The 21900-nt window shown below is 38.8% G+C and overlaps 1 protein-coding gene across 1 annotated transcript in view; it reads left to right on the top strand.

Moving 5' to 3' along the window:
• RNF19A (ring finger protein 19A, RBR E3 ubiquitin protein ligase) overlaps nucleotides 1–21900 on the top strand; it is a 46596-nt gene that overhangs the window by 15518 nt on the left and 9178 nt on the right. The window contains exons 2-7 of the mRNA XM_040972645.1: nucleotides 602–1363; nucleotides 14424–14632; nucleotides 17276–17420; nucleotides 17977–18139; nucleotides 20179–20293; nucleotides 20776–20937. Of these exons, the coding sequence (XP_040828579.1) occupies nucleotides 768–1363; nucleotides 14424–14632; nucleotides 17276–17420; nucleotides 17977–18139; nucleotides 20179–20293; nucleotides 20776–20937 (1390 nt within the window). The 5' untranslated portion in view covers nucleotides 602–767. The remainder of the gene's footprint in view (nucleotides 1–601; nucleotides 1364–14423; nucleotides 14633–17275; nucleotides 17421–17976; nucleotides 18140–20178; nucleotides 20294–20775; nucleotides 20938–21900) is intronic.

Here is a 21900-nt window from a genome sequence, read left to right as displayed (position 1 = left end):
AAGAGCATACATAAAGTTTAGCTGAGTAAAATGTTTTCGAGATTTTGTCTTGGGAAACCATTATGATTGTCTCAAGGATGTGTCGTTAGTTGCTTAAGAGAATCTTTTTTAAGTTTGTAAATTGTGACAGTCATCCAAAAAATAGCAATAACCCTGGGTTTGTAGGTCAGTGATTTATCACAAAGTGAAGATTGTTGAATATACTACCCAAGTTATGGAAATTTGTTCTTAGCCATCTTATATACATATTTTGTTGTCAATTAAAAATCAAAAATATAGACAGCGAGGAATCATTGAGGCCAGAGTGATAATGATAAGAAGTTTTATGTAAGAGTTTGGTGATGATTAGGTTAGCTTAGTTCTAGAAAGTTTTATTAAAACTAAGTGATGTTCTCATTACTGTTTCATCTTTATTTCATCTTTCAATATATTCATCTTGTATTCCTGTATAGACAACTTTAATTGGCCTTATTTTTCTTAGAACAAAAGACAACTAATGACTAAAGAACATACTTACTTGAGGTTTTATAGATTGTACATTTATATAAGCATGCAAAAAATTCAGTTAAATGATTTTGCTCTTTTGTCTCCCCCTCCTTAGGACATCTATGTTAACAATATTCTGTGAATTCAACATTTTAAAGAATTCTATGAAGAAATCAAATGGGATTTTCTTACATCATGACTTAATTTGAATACAAGAAACAAGTTGCATCTTTAAGTATAATGAAGGGCTGTGTGTGAACACTGGCCCTGACTCAATTCTAATGAACATTTTAGACATGAGTTTACATCGGCAAATGGGTTCGGATCGAGACCTTCAGTCCTCTGCTTCATCTGTGAGCTTGCCTTCGGTCAAAAAGGCACCCAAAAAAAGAAGAATTTCAATAGGCGCTCTGTTTCGGAGGAAAAAGGATAACAAACGCAAATCCAGGGAACTAAATGGCGGAGTGGACGGAATCGCGAGTATTGAAAGTATTCACTCTGAAATGTGTACTGATAAAAACTCCATTTTCTCTACAAATACCTCTTCTGACAATGGATTAACTTCCATCAGCAAACAAGTGGGAGACTTTATAGAATGCCCTTTGTGCCTTTTGCGGCATTCTAAAGACAGATTTCCTGATATAATGACTTGCCACCATAGATCTTGTGTGGATTGCTTACGACAATATCTGAGGATAGAAATCTCTGAGAGTAGAGTCAATATCAGCTGCCCAGAATGTACTGAACGCTTTAACCCCCATGATATTCGCTTGATATTAAGTGATGATGTCCTGATGGAAAAATATGAAGAGTTTATGCTTAGACGATGGCTTGTTGCAGATCCTGATTGTAGATGGTGTCCTGCTCCAGACTGTGGGTAAGAAGATATGACTTTCTTCCATTAAGTTTTCTGTTTTGGTAAAACAAAAATTTGCCGACTGTTGCTCAAAATAAAAATCTTATGCCAGAGAATTCATTCATTTAACAAATATTTTGAGTGTGTATCATGTTCAGGCACAGTGTTAGTTGTTAAAGGTAGGAATCCTGTTTTGTTCATATTATCTGCATTTATGCATCCATTTAACGGTTTTGGGGGGAAAAAAGTATGCAAAATTGATTTTCTCTGTCTACTTAGACATTTTCTTATATTGAAATAATGCGTTGAATAATTAGGTTTGTTTCTTGTAAGGGGGTAATTTATGATGATTGACTTTAGCATGTGCCACAGTATGATGGGCTCGTGTTTGTGTACGTAAAACTTTTGCTGATCTCTCAATCTGGGGGTTATGTAATACTTCAGTTGTCTAAGGTTTTGGAATTAATACCATTTCCCAGTATTTAAAATAAAATAGGGACTTTTGGTGCAGTGGCTTTAAGTTGCTTCTTGGGATGCCCGAGTCCTGTGTGGGAGTGCCAGCTACTGCAATTGCAGTCAGCTTCCTGCCAGTGTGCGTCCTGTGGAGGCAGTCAGTGTTGGCTCAGGTGCTTGATTCGCTGCCACCTGGAGAGGGGCTCAGGTGGAGTTGCAGGCTTCAGGCTTAAGCCTGGATCATACCTGGCTTTTGCAAGTGCTGGGGAATGGATGCAAGCTCGCGCTCCCTGTTTCTGCCTGTCTTTTAAATTCATTTTTAAAAGTGTTTTAGATAAACTATTTGCTTTTACATCTGTTTATGTTAACAGAAATTCATATTTAAATAGCATATCTTTTATATATTTGTCAGAGCTAGAGAAAGAAATAATATGCTCTCCAAGAATAAGTAAAAGTTGAGGTCTCCAGCCTCCCTTAATGGGCACTGGTTCCGGTCCTGGTTGATCCTCTTCTGGTCTGGCTGCCTCCAGTGATCTGGAGTTGCAGGGGAGGATGGATGGCCCTGCATCTGCTTGGGGAGGCCCAGAAGAAGCTCCTGGATGCAAACCATTGCGGCCATTTGGGGAGTGAAGATTCTCACCCCCTCACACACACCCTTTGTCACTCCCTTTCTCTCCCTGTCTCTGTTCCATTCCCCCTCTAAATTTGCCTTTCAAATAAAAAACTTTTAAAAAATTTTGGGGAAACCTAAAATTTTCAAGGTTATTTGGATGTTATCTCAGGCAAGGTTAAAAGATAAATTTGATTTGTCAGATTATAATTTCAGAATTTATGAGAATCACATGTATTATAAAAATTTGTAAATTTTAAGATTGTACTAACTCTGTATTCCACAATTTTAAATAAGAAAAGTAGTGTTGTTAGCCTGCACAAATCTTAGTTTTACCAGGTATCATTAACACTTTATTGAGGATTTTCACATCATACACAACACGGAGAAATTTTTTCATTAATATTTTATGATTCCTTTAGTTGCATATAGAACTCACAGGTACTGCTTGATATCAGATTTTAATTACACTCCCCTATACTACAGGGAATTTGTAACATAAACAACCATATGTTAAGCATATTCTCTAATCAGTGCCACAGTCAGTTGTGCTTTCAGGTATAGTCTCAGAAGTAAGCTCTGGGACATGTAAACAGTTAAACTCTAAGAAAAAGATGACTTGAGCAGGAGACAGTGAAAAAAGAATATGATTGTATTACCCTTGACCCTGTGGGTCCTTTGCTCATTTCTATAGTTACAGGTAGGCGAGTTTACATTGTGAATTATATGATAATCACTGACAGTTTTCTTAATTTATATGGTAGATACAAGAGAATTTATTTTTACTGTTCTTTATATACCTTATGTATACATGATATTAGTAAAATTAAAACATTTTCCAAAGGCTCATATATGGGGATGATTTGAGGATAGTTTTCCTATTGAGATGTATTTGTTGAAAAATAAAATAATAACCTCAGTATTCTAAAAAATTTAGACAAGATAGAACGTCTCATTCCTGGAGCGCACTCAGCCGCTACCATGGGCGTGTCCAGAGCCGGTATCGGGCTTGCCGGAGCGCCGTGGACTACCCATGGAGCTCTGTGAAGCAGTCCGACTGCTTCACTGCTCGTCTGCGGGCTTGAGCTGAGGGCAGGGCCTGGAGGGGGTGGTGCTTGAACCTGGGGAAGTAGTCTTCCAGCCGCTGCATGGGGGCTGGAAGGCCCCGGGATAAGCAGCGTCTCATGCCTGGAGCGCAAGTGGCCGCTACCATGGGCACGTCTGGAGCCGGTATTGGGCGGCTAGTGTGCCATTTGGCACTAGGCTTATCTGCTGGCCGCCCGGCCAGGGAGCTCTGGGATTTGGTTTTTAAGATTGCTGCTTGAAAGCTCCATGATGAACCCTCAGGGCTTTGGGTACATGAATCAACCCTAAAGATTCCCAATGATGGTAAATCTCCCCAGATGAACCTGTGCCCATGTGTTTTTAAAATTGTATAACCAAATATATTTTCGAAACCTTTTACCACCCAGAATTCGGGCGGGAGAGCAGAGAAACCTTCCATCCCTTGTGAATGTGTGAGGAAGCTGTGTAGTGTAACCTCTCAGGCACATAACAGGTAACTTGTAGACAATAGATTCAAGACAACATTAGACAACAGTAAAACTACAAAGACATACAAGGGGAATCAAGAGTGACCCTTACCACCTATTAACAGGAGGTCATGCACACAGAGTAGTGGGGGACCACAGGGTGGAGCAGGTGGACAGGAGGAGGCTTGTATCCCAAACCTGGAATCTCCCGGATCCCCACTAAGGGCTATCAGTACGGGCGCCAAGGACCACATCCCAACTGCCAAAGAGACCATGGGGGACTGGAATACCTTCGGAGGCTGAGAACTCAGAGGACATCCTCCCACCCCTTTGGACCTACCCCACGGGATGGAAGAAGCTGAATCCTTCATCGTAGGATCCAAGGCCATCGAAACAACAGCCAGCAAACCTGAGCGGTCCTCAGAAACAGAAGAACAGTAAACTCCCTTCAGGACTTGGGAGAGGACCTATCTCTGGTTCTTACTTAGCTCCAACTTTGGGTTCCCAACCTCTCTGCAGTGACCATGAGGGACGCTCCAGAGCCCCTCCTCCCAACACACACACACACACACACACACACACACACACACACACTCACATACACACAAATTGGAATGGATAAGCAGAGAACAATAAGGAAGGCTTGGTCAGCATGAACTCACACACACCTTACTAGGTAGGACACAGGGATTAAGTACTCCTCACCAAGGTATGGAAGATTTCTCTGCACACCCCTCCTAAAACTGTTTCGCACCTCAATTTTTGAAATGTCATTGAAATAGTCACAGAAAGTTGTTAAGGCCTTGCATCCAATTTTGACATATCAGTTGCTCAATACTGTGTCAATTTATCTCTTAATGTTATATATTGTTGCTGATGTTATGTTGGGGCTTTTAATCGACCGGGATTTTACTCTGTTGGCCCTGCCTTCGGACCGGGGAGGGTCTCCTAAGAAGCCGCTGAACTTGACTGGAGAATAAGATGCTGGACTCTATGCTTGGTGTATGCTTGCAATGAAGGAATCTCAACTAAACTTGAACTGTGGTTACATAACGGACGGGGGGGGGGGAAATCACCATAGGGGGAGGGATGGGAGAGGGGTGGGAATCCCAGTGCCTATAGAATTGTGTCACATAATATAATGTAATTAAAATAATAATAATTTAAAAAATTTAGAGAAGATAAATGTTAATGCAAGTACAATGTAAATAGAAATACCTACTTTAATAGATTTTATTACTATAAAATAAATCATAAATTTAATAAGGGATTTTCTTTAATTTGGCTATACAATAATTTTGGTGTTGATTATTAATTATCTTGTCCACAAAAGACAGAAAGAACCGTCACATATTAATTGCTTTTATTTATGTATTTTCATTAATATTCGACTTACACTGCCCTCTAGTTAAGTGTAGCTACAATATTCTCAGTGATGGTACAGGTTTATGGTAGTGTCATGTCAAAAGCATCAGCCGTGACCTCAGATTATATGTATATTTGTACTTGGCGTGGTCCTGTGCAGCCCTGCCCTGCCATGCTGTTAGGATGACGGGATAGACGTTTCATGCTGTTACTAACTGACTTCCTTTTGCATAACGTATTTGTCACATCTACTATATTCTTCAGCTCCAGTTTTGAATTTTGTTTTTTTTTTAATCATATAGTTATTTGTATGTTCAGGCCACCTATGTATTAGATACTGAAAATTTAATAATGAACAAAAGACAAAATCCCTGCCAACTGGAGTTATTAAAAGGGACTTCCCCCCAAAAAACTCCTTTTATTATTTAAATATGGAATATTATTTGATAGCATTTATTTATAGCACTGCCTAGTCACAGTATCAAGATTATGTGCGTGTATGTAGCATTTAACCCCTTTCATTGTATGATATGTTAATTTTTTTTGAGAGATGCTAAATCTGAAATTAAGGATTTTTCATATTTGGTGTTTACCAATATGGCCACATTCTGTAACTGACATGTTTTACCTTAAATATGTAGTTAGACATACCTTGAGAAAAATTTCTCTTTACCTTAGAGTGTAAAAGTGCTACCTGACCTAGTTTCTATTTGAGATCTCTTGAGATTTATGACCTGATATTCTTTATAATCATTTGAGGATCAGGTTAGCGTAAACTTGTTTAAAGGATGATGTTTCTAAAACTGCTCCTGAGAAGGAGCCAGGTGAACCACATCTGAGTGCCTTGGTTTAGCCAGAGTGAGGTTAGCTATTTTCCTGCTAGAACATGCCAATCCTTAGAGTCAAAGAAAAGTTGGGCCATATCACCTCTCTGCCTTTTTGCTAAAATCAAGTGTAGAACAGTTGAGACATGACTGGAGAGAAAAATTAGAGGGCCATGTAAGAACAGGGAAAGCATAGGACTGTGTCCTGGATAAAAAAAAAAAAACTATCTGATGACCTTCTGCTTAGGAAACCTAGGTTTACATTATTTAGACAGGGATTTAAAAATTGGCATTTTTGTTTCACCTGTTGCGTTATTGGCTAAGGTCACCCAACATACATTAATCTTGTGTGAGTGCTTCAAACCTCACAGGGGAGCTTTGAATATTCAGGAATATTTATTATACTAGAATTTGATTAGTGATTTAATGTCTGAGTCCCTAGAAGGCAAAAAAAAAAACAAAACTTATTTGTCCTTTTTCTTTGTAACCACAGTTTCACCCATATTCAGTAGAACAACCAACAACAAAAACCTTACGAACTGAATCAGCCTGACTATATGCCACTAACATAAATTATATTTTAGGGTAATCTTATGGACTTTGGCCAGGTTTGTGTAGCTTCAGGCTGGTTTGCTGACTCTGCTAGAGAATATTGTTTTGTTTTAAAGATTTATTTGCTTTTATTTAAAATCCAGATTTACAGAGAGAAGAAAAAGATCTTCCATCTATTGGATCACTCCCCAAATGGCCACGATGGCCAGACCTAAGCTGATCCCAAAGCTAGGAGTCAGGAGCTTTCCTCTTGGTCTCCCATGCAGGTGCAGGGTCCCAAAGACTTGGGCTATCCTGTGCTGCTGTCCCAGGTCATAAGCAGGGAGCCATATGGGACGTGGAGCGGCTGGGACATGACTCTGTACCCATTTGGGATGCCAGCATTTAAATGTGGAGGATTAGCCAGTTGAGCCATGGCACTGGCCCCAAGAATATTGTTAATGGGGAAAAAATGGGACCATAGGCTTATGAACTAAGAACATATATTTTTAGAATTTTTGTTAATGTCCATATTGCTTTGACTTCCCTCCCACAAAGATTTTAGCCATATCTTGACCATCCTTTGACATGCTTGGAAATGCTTTTGTCAGTGACCTTTTTGAAATTTTACATAAATCACAGATTCAATTTTAATTTCTTCAGAGGAAGTTAATACATGTGACTTGAAAAGTATATTTTGCAAAAAGGAATAAAAAAGGTTCAACAGAACTTTTAAGAAATTTTAAGAATAGCTAAAACAAAGTTTACTGTTTTCAATTTCTAATTCCTGATCATAAAATTTACCTAGATATATTTTAATACTAATAAATGTATATTATTCTTATATCAGCTATTCATGTAAGATTTTGGTAGAATTTTAAGGAACTAATAAATATAGCATAATTTTCCCACAGCACCATTCAGAACTTGGTTAATAAATGAGACACAGGAATACATGTTACCTTTCCCTAATTAGTTGACTACAGAATATTGCCTTAAACACTGCATCCAGGGTGGCTTGCTAACACCCTTCCCAAAGTTAGACTTCCCCAAATAGTCTCCCGCAGTGCTGAACAGCTCTAGGTGTCCCCTGCAGCAGGTGGTGGGAAAGGGAGCAGAATGCAGCTTCTCAGTGGGGTGGTCACCCTAAGAGCTGGTGCCGGAGATGAGGCTCACCTTGTCTAGGCTTCCAAATAATTCATCAAGCAGGTGGCTGCCTTTCCTTGGGTTTGATCATTAAGTTCTTGAAAGAGGGAATGTGAGCCTGCCTATTCATTCTTATCAAAAGAATTTTTAAATAATTTTTTGTTATATATGCACATGTTAAACACTCCATTAGGTATCCATAAAAACAAATGTCAAGTAGAAAAAATAATAACAAAGAACAGATGAATAACTAGCAAACAAAGAATCCGAAACATCCTGCTATTCCTCAGGTGTGTGAACAGAGGCTGTCCCCAGTAATCAGACCCCAGGAAGCGGAACCATCCTTTCACTGTTGGTGAAACTGTATCCTCATACAAGACTTAACTTTCCCCATATATGGTTGCATTCTTTGTGTCGGCTTAAGAGGTATTTGAAAGTTTTATGCTAAGGAAAAAAAATCTTGAAATCTTGGATATTATAATTCATCTCATTTTTGAATAAAAGTCCTTATTGGGACAGGTACAGCTTATCTTTCTTTGAATTATATTTCATGTAGTTGTAAGGGGTTGGAGGTTTTTGTTTTTCATTTTATTTTTTGTTTGCAACTTTATAAAAAATTCAATCCAGGCTGATTGTACAACCCTGACAGGTATCCCTGATTTCTCAGCATTTTCAATAATAATGATTTGTGGGGTGGAGGTGTTGTGAAATTCTCCCAGAGAATAGGTGACATGGTCAAATAAATTTAGAAAATACTGCACACTAAATGCTAAACATCGGTATGGTAAAACTTTTTTTTTTTCTTTTAGCAAATCCTGTCTTAAAAAACAAACAAAGTGCTTTACTTAGCATTTTCTGACTTGACTTCTGAGCCCTTTCCCAATATGGATCACCTGTTGACAATCCAGTTTTGCAAGACTGCCCTATTTCAGTTCCTTCCTGTCTGTCCACTCTTGCTGAGCGGGAAGGGATTACAAGTAGCTAGAGACCTTCCTCCAAAGCATAGAGAGGGAAAGTAAGGTGTCAGTTAAATAATGGGCTGTAGAAGAAAATCTCCTAAAGCAAGAGAAGAGTGGTGTTTAAGCCAGATACTTAGCTGACCAGTATTATTCAGTTATTTTTATGACCTGCTAAGCCTATTCTGTTTCAAAATGTTGCTTCTTACACCAAAGTAACAACTCTTGAGGCTTTCTGTAAAGTAAGTGTTTTATATTAATCTAGTGTATCTGTTGCCTTTATCATACTACCTCCCAAACAATGAAAATCATCTTCAGGAGACCCAGTATTGTGCTTTTCTGGGTACCTCTAATTCCTTGACATATTACAGAATGTATCTATTACAGTTACTATTAGAGTGACTGCCAATGAACATGAAACACATAGTAAGCACTCAGTAATTACTAGCTTAAGAAAGTTCTGCTAGACAAACCACCTGTTTCATCATCAAAATACATATTTATCAGGCCTGGCGCGGTAGCTTAGCGGCTGAAGTTCTCACTTTGCATGCGCCTGGACCCCATAAAGTGCTGGTTCTAGTCCCAGCTTCCCCTCTTCCCATCTAGTTCCCTGCTTGTGGCCTGGAAAAGCAGTCAAGGATTGCCCAAAGCCTTGGAACCCTACACCTGTGTGAGAGACCTGGAATAAGCCCCTTGCTCCTGGCTTCAGATCGGCTCAGTTCTGGTCATTGGCAGCCACTTGGGGAATGAACCGTGGATAGATCTTCCTCTTCTCTGTGTATCTGCCTTTTCAATAAAAATAATAAATAAGTCTTTAAAAAATACATATTTATGAAAATACTTGCTCAGTATTTTTTATTATTTATTTATTTATTTCTGAGGCAGACAGAGCCTCCATTCACTCATTCACTCACCAAATGTTCACCATATGCCAGGGCTGGGCCAGAGTGAAGCAAGGAATATGGAAGCCTGTTTGGGTCTCCCACTAGGGGGAGCAGGAGCCAAAAGTTGCAGCCCGGATCTGCTTCCTCCCTGGCCACACACTAACAGGCAGTTGGAATCGGGAAGCCAACCCAAGCAGACTGTTAGGGGATGTAAGTGTATGAACCTTTCACTAGGCCAGATGTCCACCCCTGCTCCACGTGATTCAAGATAGTGTTCGTTTTCTTTGGATTTCATACCAACTTACTAGGCTTAAGTGTTTAATTCTGAGATAGAACATTTTAGCTATTAAAAATTTACTGTAACCTAAAATAAGTTCAGTGTACTCTTAATATTTAAGTACATATGATCTATGGTGAACTTGAATTCTTTCTTACCTTATCCCTCTCCCTTTCCTTCTTGCCCTCAATCAGCTATATATGTATTGTCTCATTTAAATCTCACAATCCTAAGGTTTAAGATATATCAAATCCAGATGTGAACATACAATGCAATAATGCAATATGCTTCTCTACTTTCAAATCAAAGGTAGACTCTCAATGAAACTGTTAAATATATCTTGACAATAGGATGCTGGACTTTGCCATTGTCCATGCCTGCAATGTCAGGATATACTTAAATAGCAGAATGGTGAACTTAGGATGGTTTATGAAGGACTGTACTAGTGTAATAATGTGGGGGGAATAAATGGAGGAGGAGAGGCTTTGGAGAGGGGGCAGGGAAAGTCCCAGAGCCTATGGAACTGAATCATTAAAAAATAAGAGATGTATCAAATCCACATTTTGATCCAGTGCCAAATGGCCAGATGTTAAAGCAGTATTTTTACAAGGCCAAGTTAAATATTGCTAACATGGTAGGATGATACTTTGGAATCCAAGGATGACATTTAATTTTTTAATTTAATTTTAGTTATGTATTTGGCATTAGTGAGGGATTGGTAATTTCCCTACAGTGACAGTTGTTATTTTGCACCTATACTGAGTATTGATAAAAAGTCTACATATTTATTCACTTTAATTTTATTGCCATGTTCATAGCCGGACCATGATTTCTAATAAAATTTTATAGTTATTCTGTAGGAGGAGCATTGTATTTAGGATACAAAATTTAGGTAAATCTTAAAGGTCTTAGTCTTTGTAAACAGTCCTTTTCAATAAGCTTAAGTCTCTAGGCTCAAAATCAGAAGGGTGGGCATTTGGCTAACTTTGGACTCCTGCATTCTCTGTGTCAGAGAACCTGGCTCAAGGCCCAGCTCCACTCCTAATTCCAGCTTTCTGGGACGGAGCATGTGATAACTCGTAAATTGGATCCCTGGCACCTATGTGGGAGACTTAGATTAAGTTCCTGGTTCCCAGCCACAGCCTGGATCTGCCCCAGCTATTGCAATCATTTGGAGAGTGAAGCAATTTCAAAAAGGATTTTTTCTTTCTAAACCTGTCTAGTTAAAGCATTATGTGTTCTTATTAACTGTGTGCAAGTCTGTTTCCCTATTTAATTTTTTAAGACTTGGAGTTGCACTAGAGTTTGGTTTTCACAAGCCTCACTGAAAATTCCAGCATTTTATATTCTTTTTACATTTAAAAAAAATGTTTATTTTTTATGTTTACATAGTTTATCAGAGTAATTTGAGGGTTGGGGAAAGTGGGTAAGACCCTTGTTTCCAAATTTTGTTTTCTTTTTCCTGTATCTGGGGGAAGGGCAGAGATAAGGGAAGAAGTCACACCCAGCGTCCCAGCTGCTCCAGTACCCAGGGATGGAGAATGGCCATCTGATATCAACCCAGAGTCCCCAAGTGGAACATGTTCTGAGTGCTCTATTTAAGTAGTTTTAATAGTTCTGAAATGCTGTCAAATTCTAATCCAAGGATGAGGAAATCCTTCCAATGTCCATTGACTGACATAGTCGACCTTCGATTCTCCATTTGCCCAGATTTTTGCTATTATTGCTTGCTTGGGGTAGCTGTCCAATTTGTTCTGTACTCCTTCCTTTGCTATGGTACCAGATGTCCTCTGCAGGCCCCAGTGGACTGCAATATCCTTCATGTGCATCTGGGCCTGCCATCTACGGCTCTTGTTTTTTCCACTGAGGAGGCCCAGTTGTGACACATGCACTTTACGATCAGACCACCAATCCTGAATGTGGGCTCTCATGTCCCTGGTGTTCCTACCTGTGCCATCTTCAAGACCCCCTGAAACTGCACACACAAGCCCCCACAAGCATGCCACTGGGCAGTCAGTGAGGACCCCCATACCTAGGACTCACACCTGGTGCCACTTCATAACCCACCATGCAGGTGGACCTAAAAACCCAGGCCAGATAACCCACTGGACCCCCTGGTGCTCCAGGGCTCACAGACCCAGCACCTTCCACACAGCAGGCCTAAGGACCCAGGCCAGGAAATCCAGGCCCTGCCAGATTCCACCCTCCCCACCCCCTCTCCTGAGGCTCACAGACCCAGCACCCCCTCCACCCCATCTTTAGAAAAAAAAAATAATAGAAGAGGCTAAGCAACTATGCTGGCACAGTGGTGTGGTTAACACAGATTTGGCATTAACCAGGCCCAGAATGCCCTCCAGCTATTAGCTGCTTTTTTCCCAGCAGTGTAACACTTGCCTAGGTACATTGCAACCTAGGCTATTACCCTCAGCTAGGAAACATTTTATATTCTTGTAACATGTTGATTTATCCTTTTTTTTAAAAAGATTTGTTAATTTATTGGAAAGTCAGATATATAGCAAGGAGGAGAGACAGAGAGGAAGATCTTCTGTCCGATGATTCACTCCCCAATGAGTGCAACGGCCAATGCTATGCTGATCCGAAGCCAGGAGCCAGGAACCTCTTCCAGGTCTCCCACGCGGGTGCAGGGTCCCAAAGCTTTGGGCCGTCCTCGACTGCTTTCCCAGGCCACAAGCAGGGAGCTGGATGGGAAGTGGAGCAGCCAGGATTAGAACCAGCACCCATATGGGATTCCGGCACATTCAAGGCGAGGACTTTAGCTGCTAGGCCACGCTGCCAGGCCCATGTTGATTTATCCTTAAGTCATTCAGTAAAATACAACTGTATGCAAGATTTATAATCTAAGTCATGCCTAGAATGTCTAAAAGTAGTTATTAAAATCAGTATTAAGAGCCTGGCGTGGTAGCTTAGTGGCTAAATTCCTCGCCTTGCACATGCCAGGATCCCATATGGGCGCTGGTTCTATCCCGATGGCCCCACTTCCCATCCAGCTCCCCACTTGAGGCCTGGGAAAGTAGTTGAGGATGGCCCAAAGTCTTGGAACCCTGTACCCGCGTGGGAGACTCGGAAGAGGCTCTGATCGGCTCAGCAGATGGAAGATCTTTCTCTGTATATCTCACTTTCCAATAAAAATAGATCTTTTAGAATATATATATAACGAGTATTCCGGTGTTAATATAGACATTTAATCCAGTGATGTGTATTATTTATATTACTGGTATATAAATGAGAGTAATTTATATGATCATATGGTCATCAGTCAAGCATATGTGTAGACATACTGTGTGGCCTTCTGAAGGCCAAGACCAAAGCTGAAGATAATGTTAGTTGAATACTAAATGTATTATACTTTAATGATTCCATATTTTTTTTGTTTGGGAATGTTAATTGTTAGAGATGAGGTAATTTACATAAAATTTCCCTGATTACTACAATAGATTTTTAGGCCAGCTAGCCTAAACCTCTCTTTTGTCTTTGTAAATTGTGAAGACCTTAAAAAAAAAAGTTGTGTTTCACATGGTGACATTGTTTTCTGAATAAATGTAATTTCTCTGTTTTGCCCTCTTCCCTTCATTCTTCTTTAGTAAAAGCCAGGTTAGAGAAGAGATTTAGAAATGAGTGTCACTTTCTTTTCACTGATAGCACTATTTAAACAAACACTTGACCCTAAAGCATTGATCATTTGGAGCCTGATAGAAAATAGAGAATCTTTTTCTGGGACTGCAGTGGATAAACTGTTGGAAATCCATAAGCTTGATGCAGTGAAGCGGTGCTAAATTATTCCTCTATTGATTTAAATGTCCTTAATTCAATCCTATGTGAGCATATCTATGATAGACTGTGGTAATTAGAGCATTGGTCTGTCAAAAATGATATGAAATTTAAGATATAAAGTTTAAATGTTGAGATACTGAGGGAACAAGAAGTCCAGACCCGGCAAGGTAGACTAACAGTTAAAGTCCTTGCCTTGAACACACCGCTGGGATCCCATGTGGGCTCCAGTTCTAATCCCTGCAGCCCCACTTCCCATCCAGCTCCCTGCTTGTGGCCTGGGAAAGCAGTCGAGGATGGCCCAAAGCCTTGGGACCCTGCACCTGTGTGAAAGACCTGGAGGAAGCTCATGGCTCCTGGCTTCAAATTGGCTCAGGTCTGGCTGTTGCAACTCCTTGGGGAGTGAACCAGAGGATAGAAGATCTTCCTCTCTGTCTCTCCTCCTCTCTATACATCTGACTTAGCAATAAAAATAAATAAATCTTTTTAAAAATTGTACTTCTGAAATTTTATTTATGTGTTCATTTGTGAGCTCTGCATCCACCCCTCCTCCCCCCATTTTTATAGTGGTGAGCTAGTATGAGGGTTTGTAATTGTTTGCTAATACAAAAATAGAAGTTATTCTTCAGGAGTGTCATTTTGGTTGAACAAATATAAAATGGAATATGTCCTGTTCTGTGTAATATTTTAAATCACTTTTCTTGTTCTTTCAAGATATGCTGTGATAGCTTTTGGATGTGCCAGCTGTCCAAAATTAACTTGTGGACGGGAAGGCTGTGGAACAGAGTTTTGCTACCACTGTAAGCAGATTTGGCACCCCAACCAGACCTGTGATGCTGCCCGACAAGAAAGAGCCCAGAGTTTACGTTTGAGAACGATACGGTCTTCATCTGTTAGTTACAGTCAAGAGTCTGGAGCTGCAGGTATTGAAGCCTGATTTATTCTGATGCAGCATTTAAGACTGCAAAACAATAATCCCTTTAACTGTAAAAAGTTTCATCTGTTCTCACTATTTTCCGAAGTGTTTTATGCTTTAAGTGCATTTCTGTTCTCAAAGAATTCTCATTCTTTCCTGTGGACAACAATGATTTTGAGATTGGAAGTATTTTACTGTGCTCGCTTCGGCAGCACATATACTAAAACTGGAACTATTTTACTGTCCAAAGAAAGGAAATGTCATGATGATTACATATTTGGTATCAACAGATCATCTAAAATTGTTGCTTATAAATGTGTCTTATGCAAAACACAGGAAATATTTTCTAATAAAGTGAAAGTATGAGCATATATTATCTTTAGGCTATTCCTAACTTAATAAATGTCACAAAATTGTAAAAGGAGATTCTAGCAGTGTTTCTTGGTTCCTTTTCCTTGGTTTTCCAGTGTTTCAGTGTTTTCCTTTTAAAAACTTTATGAAATACATTTTTTTAAAATTTACAAATGTCTTGTTCAATACTAGGATCAAACGTGTAAAAATAATACCTTAGAAGGATACTGAAAACTTTTAACTATCTTTGGTCAGGAATTTTAAGATTTCCTGCACAGTCTGTGCGTAAGCATTGTTAACACCTCATAACTCTCAGAATTTAAAAAATATGGATATCCTAATGTCCTTTGAAAATTCAACAAGTAAGCATTTTGTGTTGACAAAATTTTCGTTTTTTATTAGAATTTCAGTACTATTTAAAAAGGTTTTCTCATTGATGAATGGAAAAAAATCTGGAAAAAAGTTATTAAAATAATTAACATTCATAGCAGTAGTGTGTTAAGGTAGTTAGACATTTTGTTACTAAAATAGTCTTGCTTTTAACATAGAAAAGCCAATATTTAATATTTCATTTCCTGCAAGTGGATTTTCACACCAAATGCTGATTGCCTTGCTTCTGTTTCTTCTTAAGACTTGGATGAGTGTCAAAGGTGTTGGTCCAGAAGCACATAATAAAAAATTAAAATTTTGAACAACACTTCTCACAGACTTATATAAAGAGAGAAGGTTAATATTTTAGATGCAAAATTAGATATCCTGATTTTCTTCATTTCTCATTGTGATATATTGAAAAATATGTTTCACTTTTATTATTACTGCAACAACTGGCTGACTTTTTCTAACTGGACACTGAAGAGAAATGTGCAGTTATGGTTGTAAAGTACATTAAGCAATTTGTACTATTTATATCTGTAAACATTGTCATGTCCATGAGTCTCTCTTAGACAATTCTAGGAGATTTATGCATTTGGAGTGACGTTTTAAATGAACCATATATTTTATGTTTATTACTAAATGCTCTTTTATAAAAATGTGATGTTTCGTTGGCTCCCTGCTTCCACTTCTGTTCCTTACCATCTCCATCCTAAATGATTCACTGTATATGGAAACATAGTGATTTGTAACCTGTTGTTTTTTCTTACTGTGACAGTGGCCCATATTTTAGCAGTAAACAGAAATATAGTAATCAAGGAAGACAAAAAGTGTGAGCATTTTAAATGAGAATGGGCAGCTTTTTTTTTTTTATTACCAAGAAACAATTTTATTTGATGCTTGGAATACAAGGTCAGTTGATCATCTAGTCAGTAAAGCACTTTTCTTTAGGATTTTGCATTATGAGACTATTTTGTGAGAAATTCACAGTATGCACCCTAAGGTGTTTTGTTTTGTTTTGTTTCTTTTTTTTTTTTTAAAGATTTATTTTTATTATTTTTTCATTGGAAAGGCGGATATACAGAGAGGAGAGACAGAGAGGAAGATCTTCCGTCCGATGATTCACTCCCCAAGTGAGCGCAACGGGCCGATACTATGCCGATCCGAAGCCAGGAGCCTCTTCTGGGTCTCCCACGCGGGTACAGGTTCCCAAAGCTTTGGGCCGTCCTGGACTGCTTTCCCGGGCCACAGGCAGGGAGCTGGAAGGGAAGCGGGGCTGCCGGGATTAGAACCGGCGCCCATATGGGATCCCGGGCGTGCAAGGCGAGGACCTTTAACCACTTGCGCCACCGCGCCGGGCCCTTGTTTTGTTTCTAATCTTTTGAAGAAAGAGGCAGTGCAAACAAAATAGCCTTTCACAGATGAATATACAGAAAATGAAAACTTGGGTGGTACAGTTACATAAAGAGACCTATAAAAAAACCCTCACTTGTGTTAATTTTCCTAACATACCACTGCTCTGTGATTTTGGAAGTATAAGAATAAGTGAGAGTGATGCCTTTAAATTCCAAAGATGGTGTGGATCGGAATCAAAGCTTGCGTCTTTTTACCCTCCACCTAGAGATTATCAACTACTTAAATATATTTTTGAATAAAGAAGCTTATCAATTACTGTGCAGCTTAAGCCAAAAGGATTATTTCTTTAATTTGATGAACTAAATGTTGTATGAGGTGTGGTTCATTTAAAATGTCGCTCCATACTTATAAATCTGCTAGACGTTGTCTAAGAGAGTCTCATGGACATAGCAGTCATTACTTACAGATAAATAATCTTTATTTAATGTAGTAATTTGTGATACAGTTGATAATCTTGGCTTCTGATTTTTAGATGGGTTTTATGTAATGAACCTCTCTGTGTTCTTAATAGCTGATGATATAAAGCCATGTCCACGATGTGCTGCTTATATAATAAAGATGAATGATGGGAGCTGTAATCACATGACATGTGCTGTCTGTGGTTGTGAATTTTGTTGGTTATGTATGAAAGAAATCTCAGATTTACATTATCTAAGGTAAGTCTATAAAAGGAGCTATTTATAAGTGAATATGATTTTACAGTTTGGGATAGTCAGAAACTTATAATGTAAACTTAAAAGGAACTAAATCATTATGCTGCTCCTTTGGAATCAATAACTAGTCAAAATAGGAAATAGAGGCTTCCTTTTCCTCTTTTGTTAAACTTGAATGCTAGTATTTGATTTTCTTAAATTCTCAAAAGTAGAAATTTGTACTATTTATATCAAAAGTAGGCCACAAAATATCTTTCTGATACAGTCAAATTATTGCATGCCTGTAACAGGAGTAAAATAAACATGTTTCATCAATTTATCCTTTAAAAAGCAATCTGTTGTTTTGAAGGTAAGGAAGGATAAGGCATAAAACTTTTTAACCTGAATCCCATTTACCGTTATTCTGTTACACAGTTTTTATGGTTCTCCATTTAATTTTGGCTTTTATTGAACTCAGAATTTGAAAGGGATAAAAATAGTACAAAACTTTCCAGTTATTTCTTTAATGCACTAATTTGTGAAGATTTGTACCAGTTGCTTTATGTAATTTTTTCATTAGTCCATCAGGATGTACGTTTTGGGGAAAGAAACCCTGGAGCCGAAAGAAGAAAATATTGTGGCAACTGGGAACACTTGTTGGTGCTCCTGTAGGAATTGCTTTAATAGCTGGCATTGCTATCCCTGCAATGATTATTGGCATTCCCGTGTATGTGGGCCGTAAGGTAAAGGCATACTTCCTTGTTACTTCATACTGTCCCTTGCTTTATTTTTCATTTTTTTGTTTTTAGACAAAGATTATTGCATTTTCTTCAATATAGATCATTTACTGTTTTTTCATAATACATTCTCAGTGTTTGGCAAGCTTATGTATGGGAAAAACAGATTTGCTTCAGAATTATCTGAATCTGGAAACTTCAGTACATTTTTATTGTGGTAACATCTATAAAGTAGTAACACATACACACAGAGCAAACTCCTATCAAGTGTATGTGTGTTTGTGTCATTTCTTCAAACATACTCAAAGGGTTGCACATTGATGAGTTAATTTTCCATTGAAATAGCATTCTGTGGCGGTCAGGAATACCTAAGTATAAATAGATAAAGTATACAAAAACTGAGGCTTCATTTACAATTTTAATAAAATAGAAAAGGTGACAAAACGAAAGTTGAACCAAAAATAGAAAGATCAGTTGGTCTCTGTAATTTGATGTTTGGGGATGCAAAATTTTCTGAAAGACTTCTTTCTCTTGGAAACCTGCCTTTGCAAATCTATCAGTTTGTAGCATTGGCTTTTGGCTTTTCTGTGCTTGGGTGCTAGTTTTCTAAGGAATGAAAGTGGGAAGGAGCAGAAGTCAGCTATAGTCCCTAAAGGTGCAGGGGGCAGGCCTGTCATCTCTGCCTACGTGGACTGTCTCTGGAGATGCAGAGATGCAGTCCCTGGCAATGTGGTCAGGCTGGACAACAGGATTTTTTAAAGAAGCGGGAGTGCTCCTTGTCCCACCCATGCTGTCCTACCTTCCCACCCCCAGCCTTTTCACTGTTTATCCCACAAGACTCGTTATACTTTACAACCTTCAAAACAACCGTATATTTTATTATGCCCAACCGTGGTATTGCTTTCAAGTCAGATATTTTGTGTGTTCAGAAACTCCCTGTATATTTTTGAAGATATATTTAGTAATCTGGGAAAAATAATTTAAATTTTTTATTTATTTATTTTTTATTGGAAAGAAAATTTGCAGAAGGGAGAGAGAGGAAGATCTTCGGTCTGCTGGTTCACTCCCCAAATAGCTGCAAAGGCTGGAGCAGAGCCGATTGGCAACCAGAAGCTTCTTTCAGCACCCACACGGATGCAGGGTTCCACAATTTAGGATCATCCCCTGCTGCTTTCCCAGGCCACTAGCAGGGAGCTGGATGGGAAGTGGAGCAGCTGGGACAGTGCCCATAGGGGATCCCAGAGTGTGCAAGGCAAGGTTTTAACCACGGAACCATTGTGGTGGTCCCATGAGAAAATAAGTCTATGGTGATGCTTGTTTATTAGAACTGCTTTTTAGGGTCAGTTTTTTAAGAAGTTAGAAAAGTTTCCCTACAGCTAAGTTTCTCCATTACTGAAACCTGTGCAATGGGAAAGTTCTTTGAAATATCCTATTAGTGGGACCAGCATTGTGGGTAAAGCTACTACCTATGACAGCAGCATCCCATATAGACACATGTTCGAATCCCAGCTGCTCCATTTCCAATCCAGTTCCCTGATAACATACCTGGCAAAGGCTGAGGACACAAGTGCTTGAACCCCTGCAGCCATGTGGGCATCCTGGCTCCTGGCTTCAGCCTGACCCAGTTCTGGCCATCGTGGCCATTTGGGGAGCAAACCAGCAGATGAGAGACTTCTCTGTGTCTGTCTGTCTGTCCTTCTCTCTCTCTTTCTCTTTCTGTAAGTCTGCATTTCAAATAAATAAATCCTTTTTAAAAAAAAATCTTGTTAGTAAAGTACCTAATTCATAACTGTTGAACATAATCTCAATTTTTTGTGAATAAATAATTATGCTCATGCTACTCTTGAATCAAATTGTGAAATCTGTCACTCAAATTTCTTAAAGGTAAAATCTGTTTATCTTGTATATGTAGGTTATTAATAAGGAGCAAAATGTGAGAATATGGTGAGAACAGTATTAAGTTTACCTTGAATTAGGACACTCAGCTTTGAAATTGTGCAAGAAGCTATTTGCTCTAATCCTTTTCCACTGTATTGATATTTAAGATTCACAGTCGATATGAAGGCAAAGATGTTTCCAAGCACAAACGGAATTTGGCCATAGCTGGTGGAGTAACATTGTCTGTAATTGTATCTCCAGTAGTAGCTGCAGTAACTGTAGGTAAGAACATATTTAATACTGAAATTTTGTCGAATGAGTTTTTTAAAAATGTATAGTGACGTGCTTTGTTGAAGATAGGAGGGTTACTTACTTATTAACAAAAGCCTACAGAAAAAAAATCTCTCCTTCAGCAACTGATTTGATTAAAAGGATTATTACTCAAGAACCTAATTCTAGGGTAATTGGTAAGTTACCCTATCAATTGTTTGTGGCAGATAATTTTTTCCCTCCACATTTCCATCTAGCAAATACAGTTCAGAGAACTGACACTGGAAAAAAAAAATTGGCCTTTTCCTTGTCCCTGTGCTTTATGGTGTCAGCTGGAAAGTTGGGCCCTTTGATTTACTTATGTTCCCTATTAGATGTGGGTGAATCCATGTGTGGTATATGTCCCACTCAAATCTTTAGAACCCTCACACTTTGAAAGCTCATATTTCTGTGATTTAATTTTTGGTTTATAACTAACTTAATTCTTCTTTTAGGTATTGGTGTTCCTATTATGTTAGCGTATGTCTATGGTGTTGTTCCAATTTCTCTCTGTCGAAGTGGAGGATGTGGAGTCTCAGCAGGAAATGGAAAAGGTGTCAGGATTGAATTTGATGATGAAAATGATATAAATGTTGGTGGAACGAGCACAGCTGTGGGTAAGTCCTTTAAGTAAAAGAAGGAAGTATGCTTAATGGATAGCGCAAGTGGGAGGAGGCCATAGAGAACACACAAGTCAGACTTTCCACTGCCCTCCTTTTATGAGGTGTGATAATGTTCATCCAGAAGCATGTCAGTGAAATGAACTGGCAAGGCAGGGTGTGTGGATACAGGATGTTGGAAATATTCTGAGTACGTAACTTCCAAAAGGAAAATGTGTTAGACATCGTAACCTTTTCATTGGAAACACTATAGAAAAGGATATGAAGAGAGGTGTAATTCATAAAAGAACATACCTAAACAGCTAATCATTTTAGAAATTCTTCAACCTAACCTTGTGCAGAGAAATGTATTAGAATAATAGCTGGAAGAATACAAAAAGGCCCTAGTATCTTACAGTAGAATTGTAAGTTAATGGACCTTTTATGAAAGTATGTACATTCCATATTCTAGCAGTCTTATTAAAAGAAACCTGTTGTAAGAAAATCAGTTGGCAGTTGTGCACAACTAATGCTCACTTGCTTACCTCCTGCTCTTTCCTGAGTTTGCTTCAGTCAGATTTCTGTCTTCACTCCCTAGAATTTCCTCGCTGTCATTCCACTGAGGCAGAATTGCCCATGGCAGTGTGTTCCTATATACAGTGGTTCATTCTCAGTCCCCCGTGTTATAGTAAGGCTGCCTGACGTGGTGGACAGTGCTGTCCCTCTTGAAACACTTCTTCCCTTGTTTTCTGGGGAAGCACTTGTCATGTCTCCTGGCCACTCCTGAGTTGTCTCTGCTGCTTCGTTTTCTTTTCAACATCTGAATGTTTAAGGTTCCCAGGGCTCAATTGTTAGTATTGGGACTTTTATCTGCACTCACTCCAGATAATCTCACCTGTCAGATACTGTGAGAGGCGTCCTGAGAAAAAGGTTCCTATAAATGTGTATTATGAAAATCCTGTATGTAGATTTCGGCATGAT

This window comes from Ochotona curzoniae, unplaced genomic scaffold (assembly GCF_017591425.1).
Source record: "Ochotona curzoniae isolate NIBS_2020 unplaced genomic scaffold, NIBS_Ocur_1.0 contig_2318, whole genome shotgun sequence".
NCBI classification, from domain to species: domain Eukaryota; kingdom Metazoa; phylum Chordata; class Mammalia; order Lagomorpha; family Ochotonidae; genus Ochotona; species Ochotona curzoniae.
This window is presented reverse-complemented; position numbering and strand designations above follow the sequence as displayed.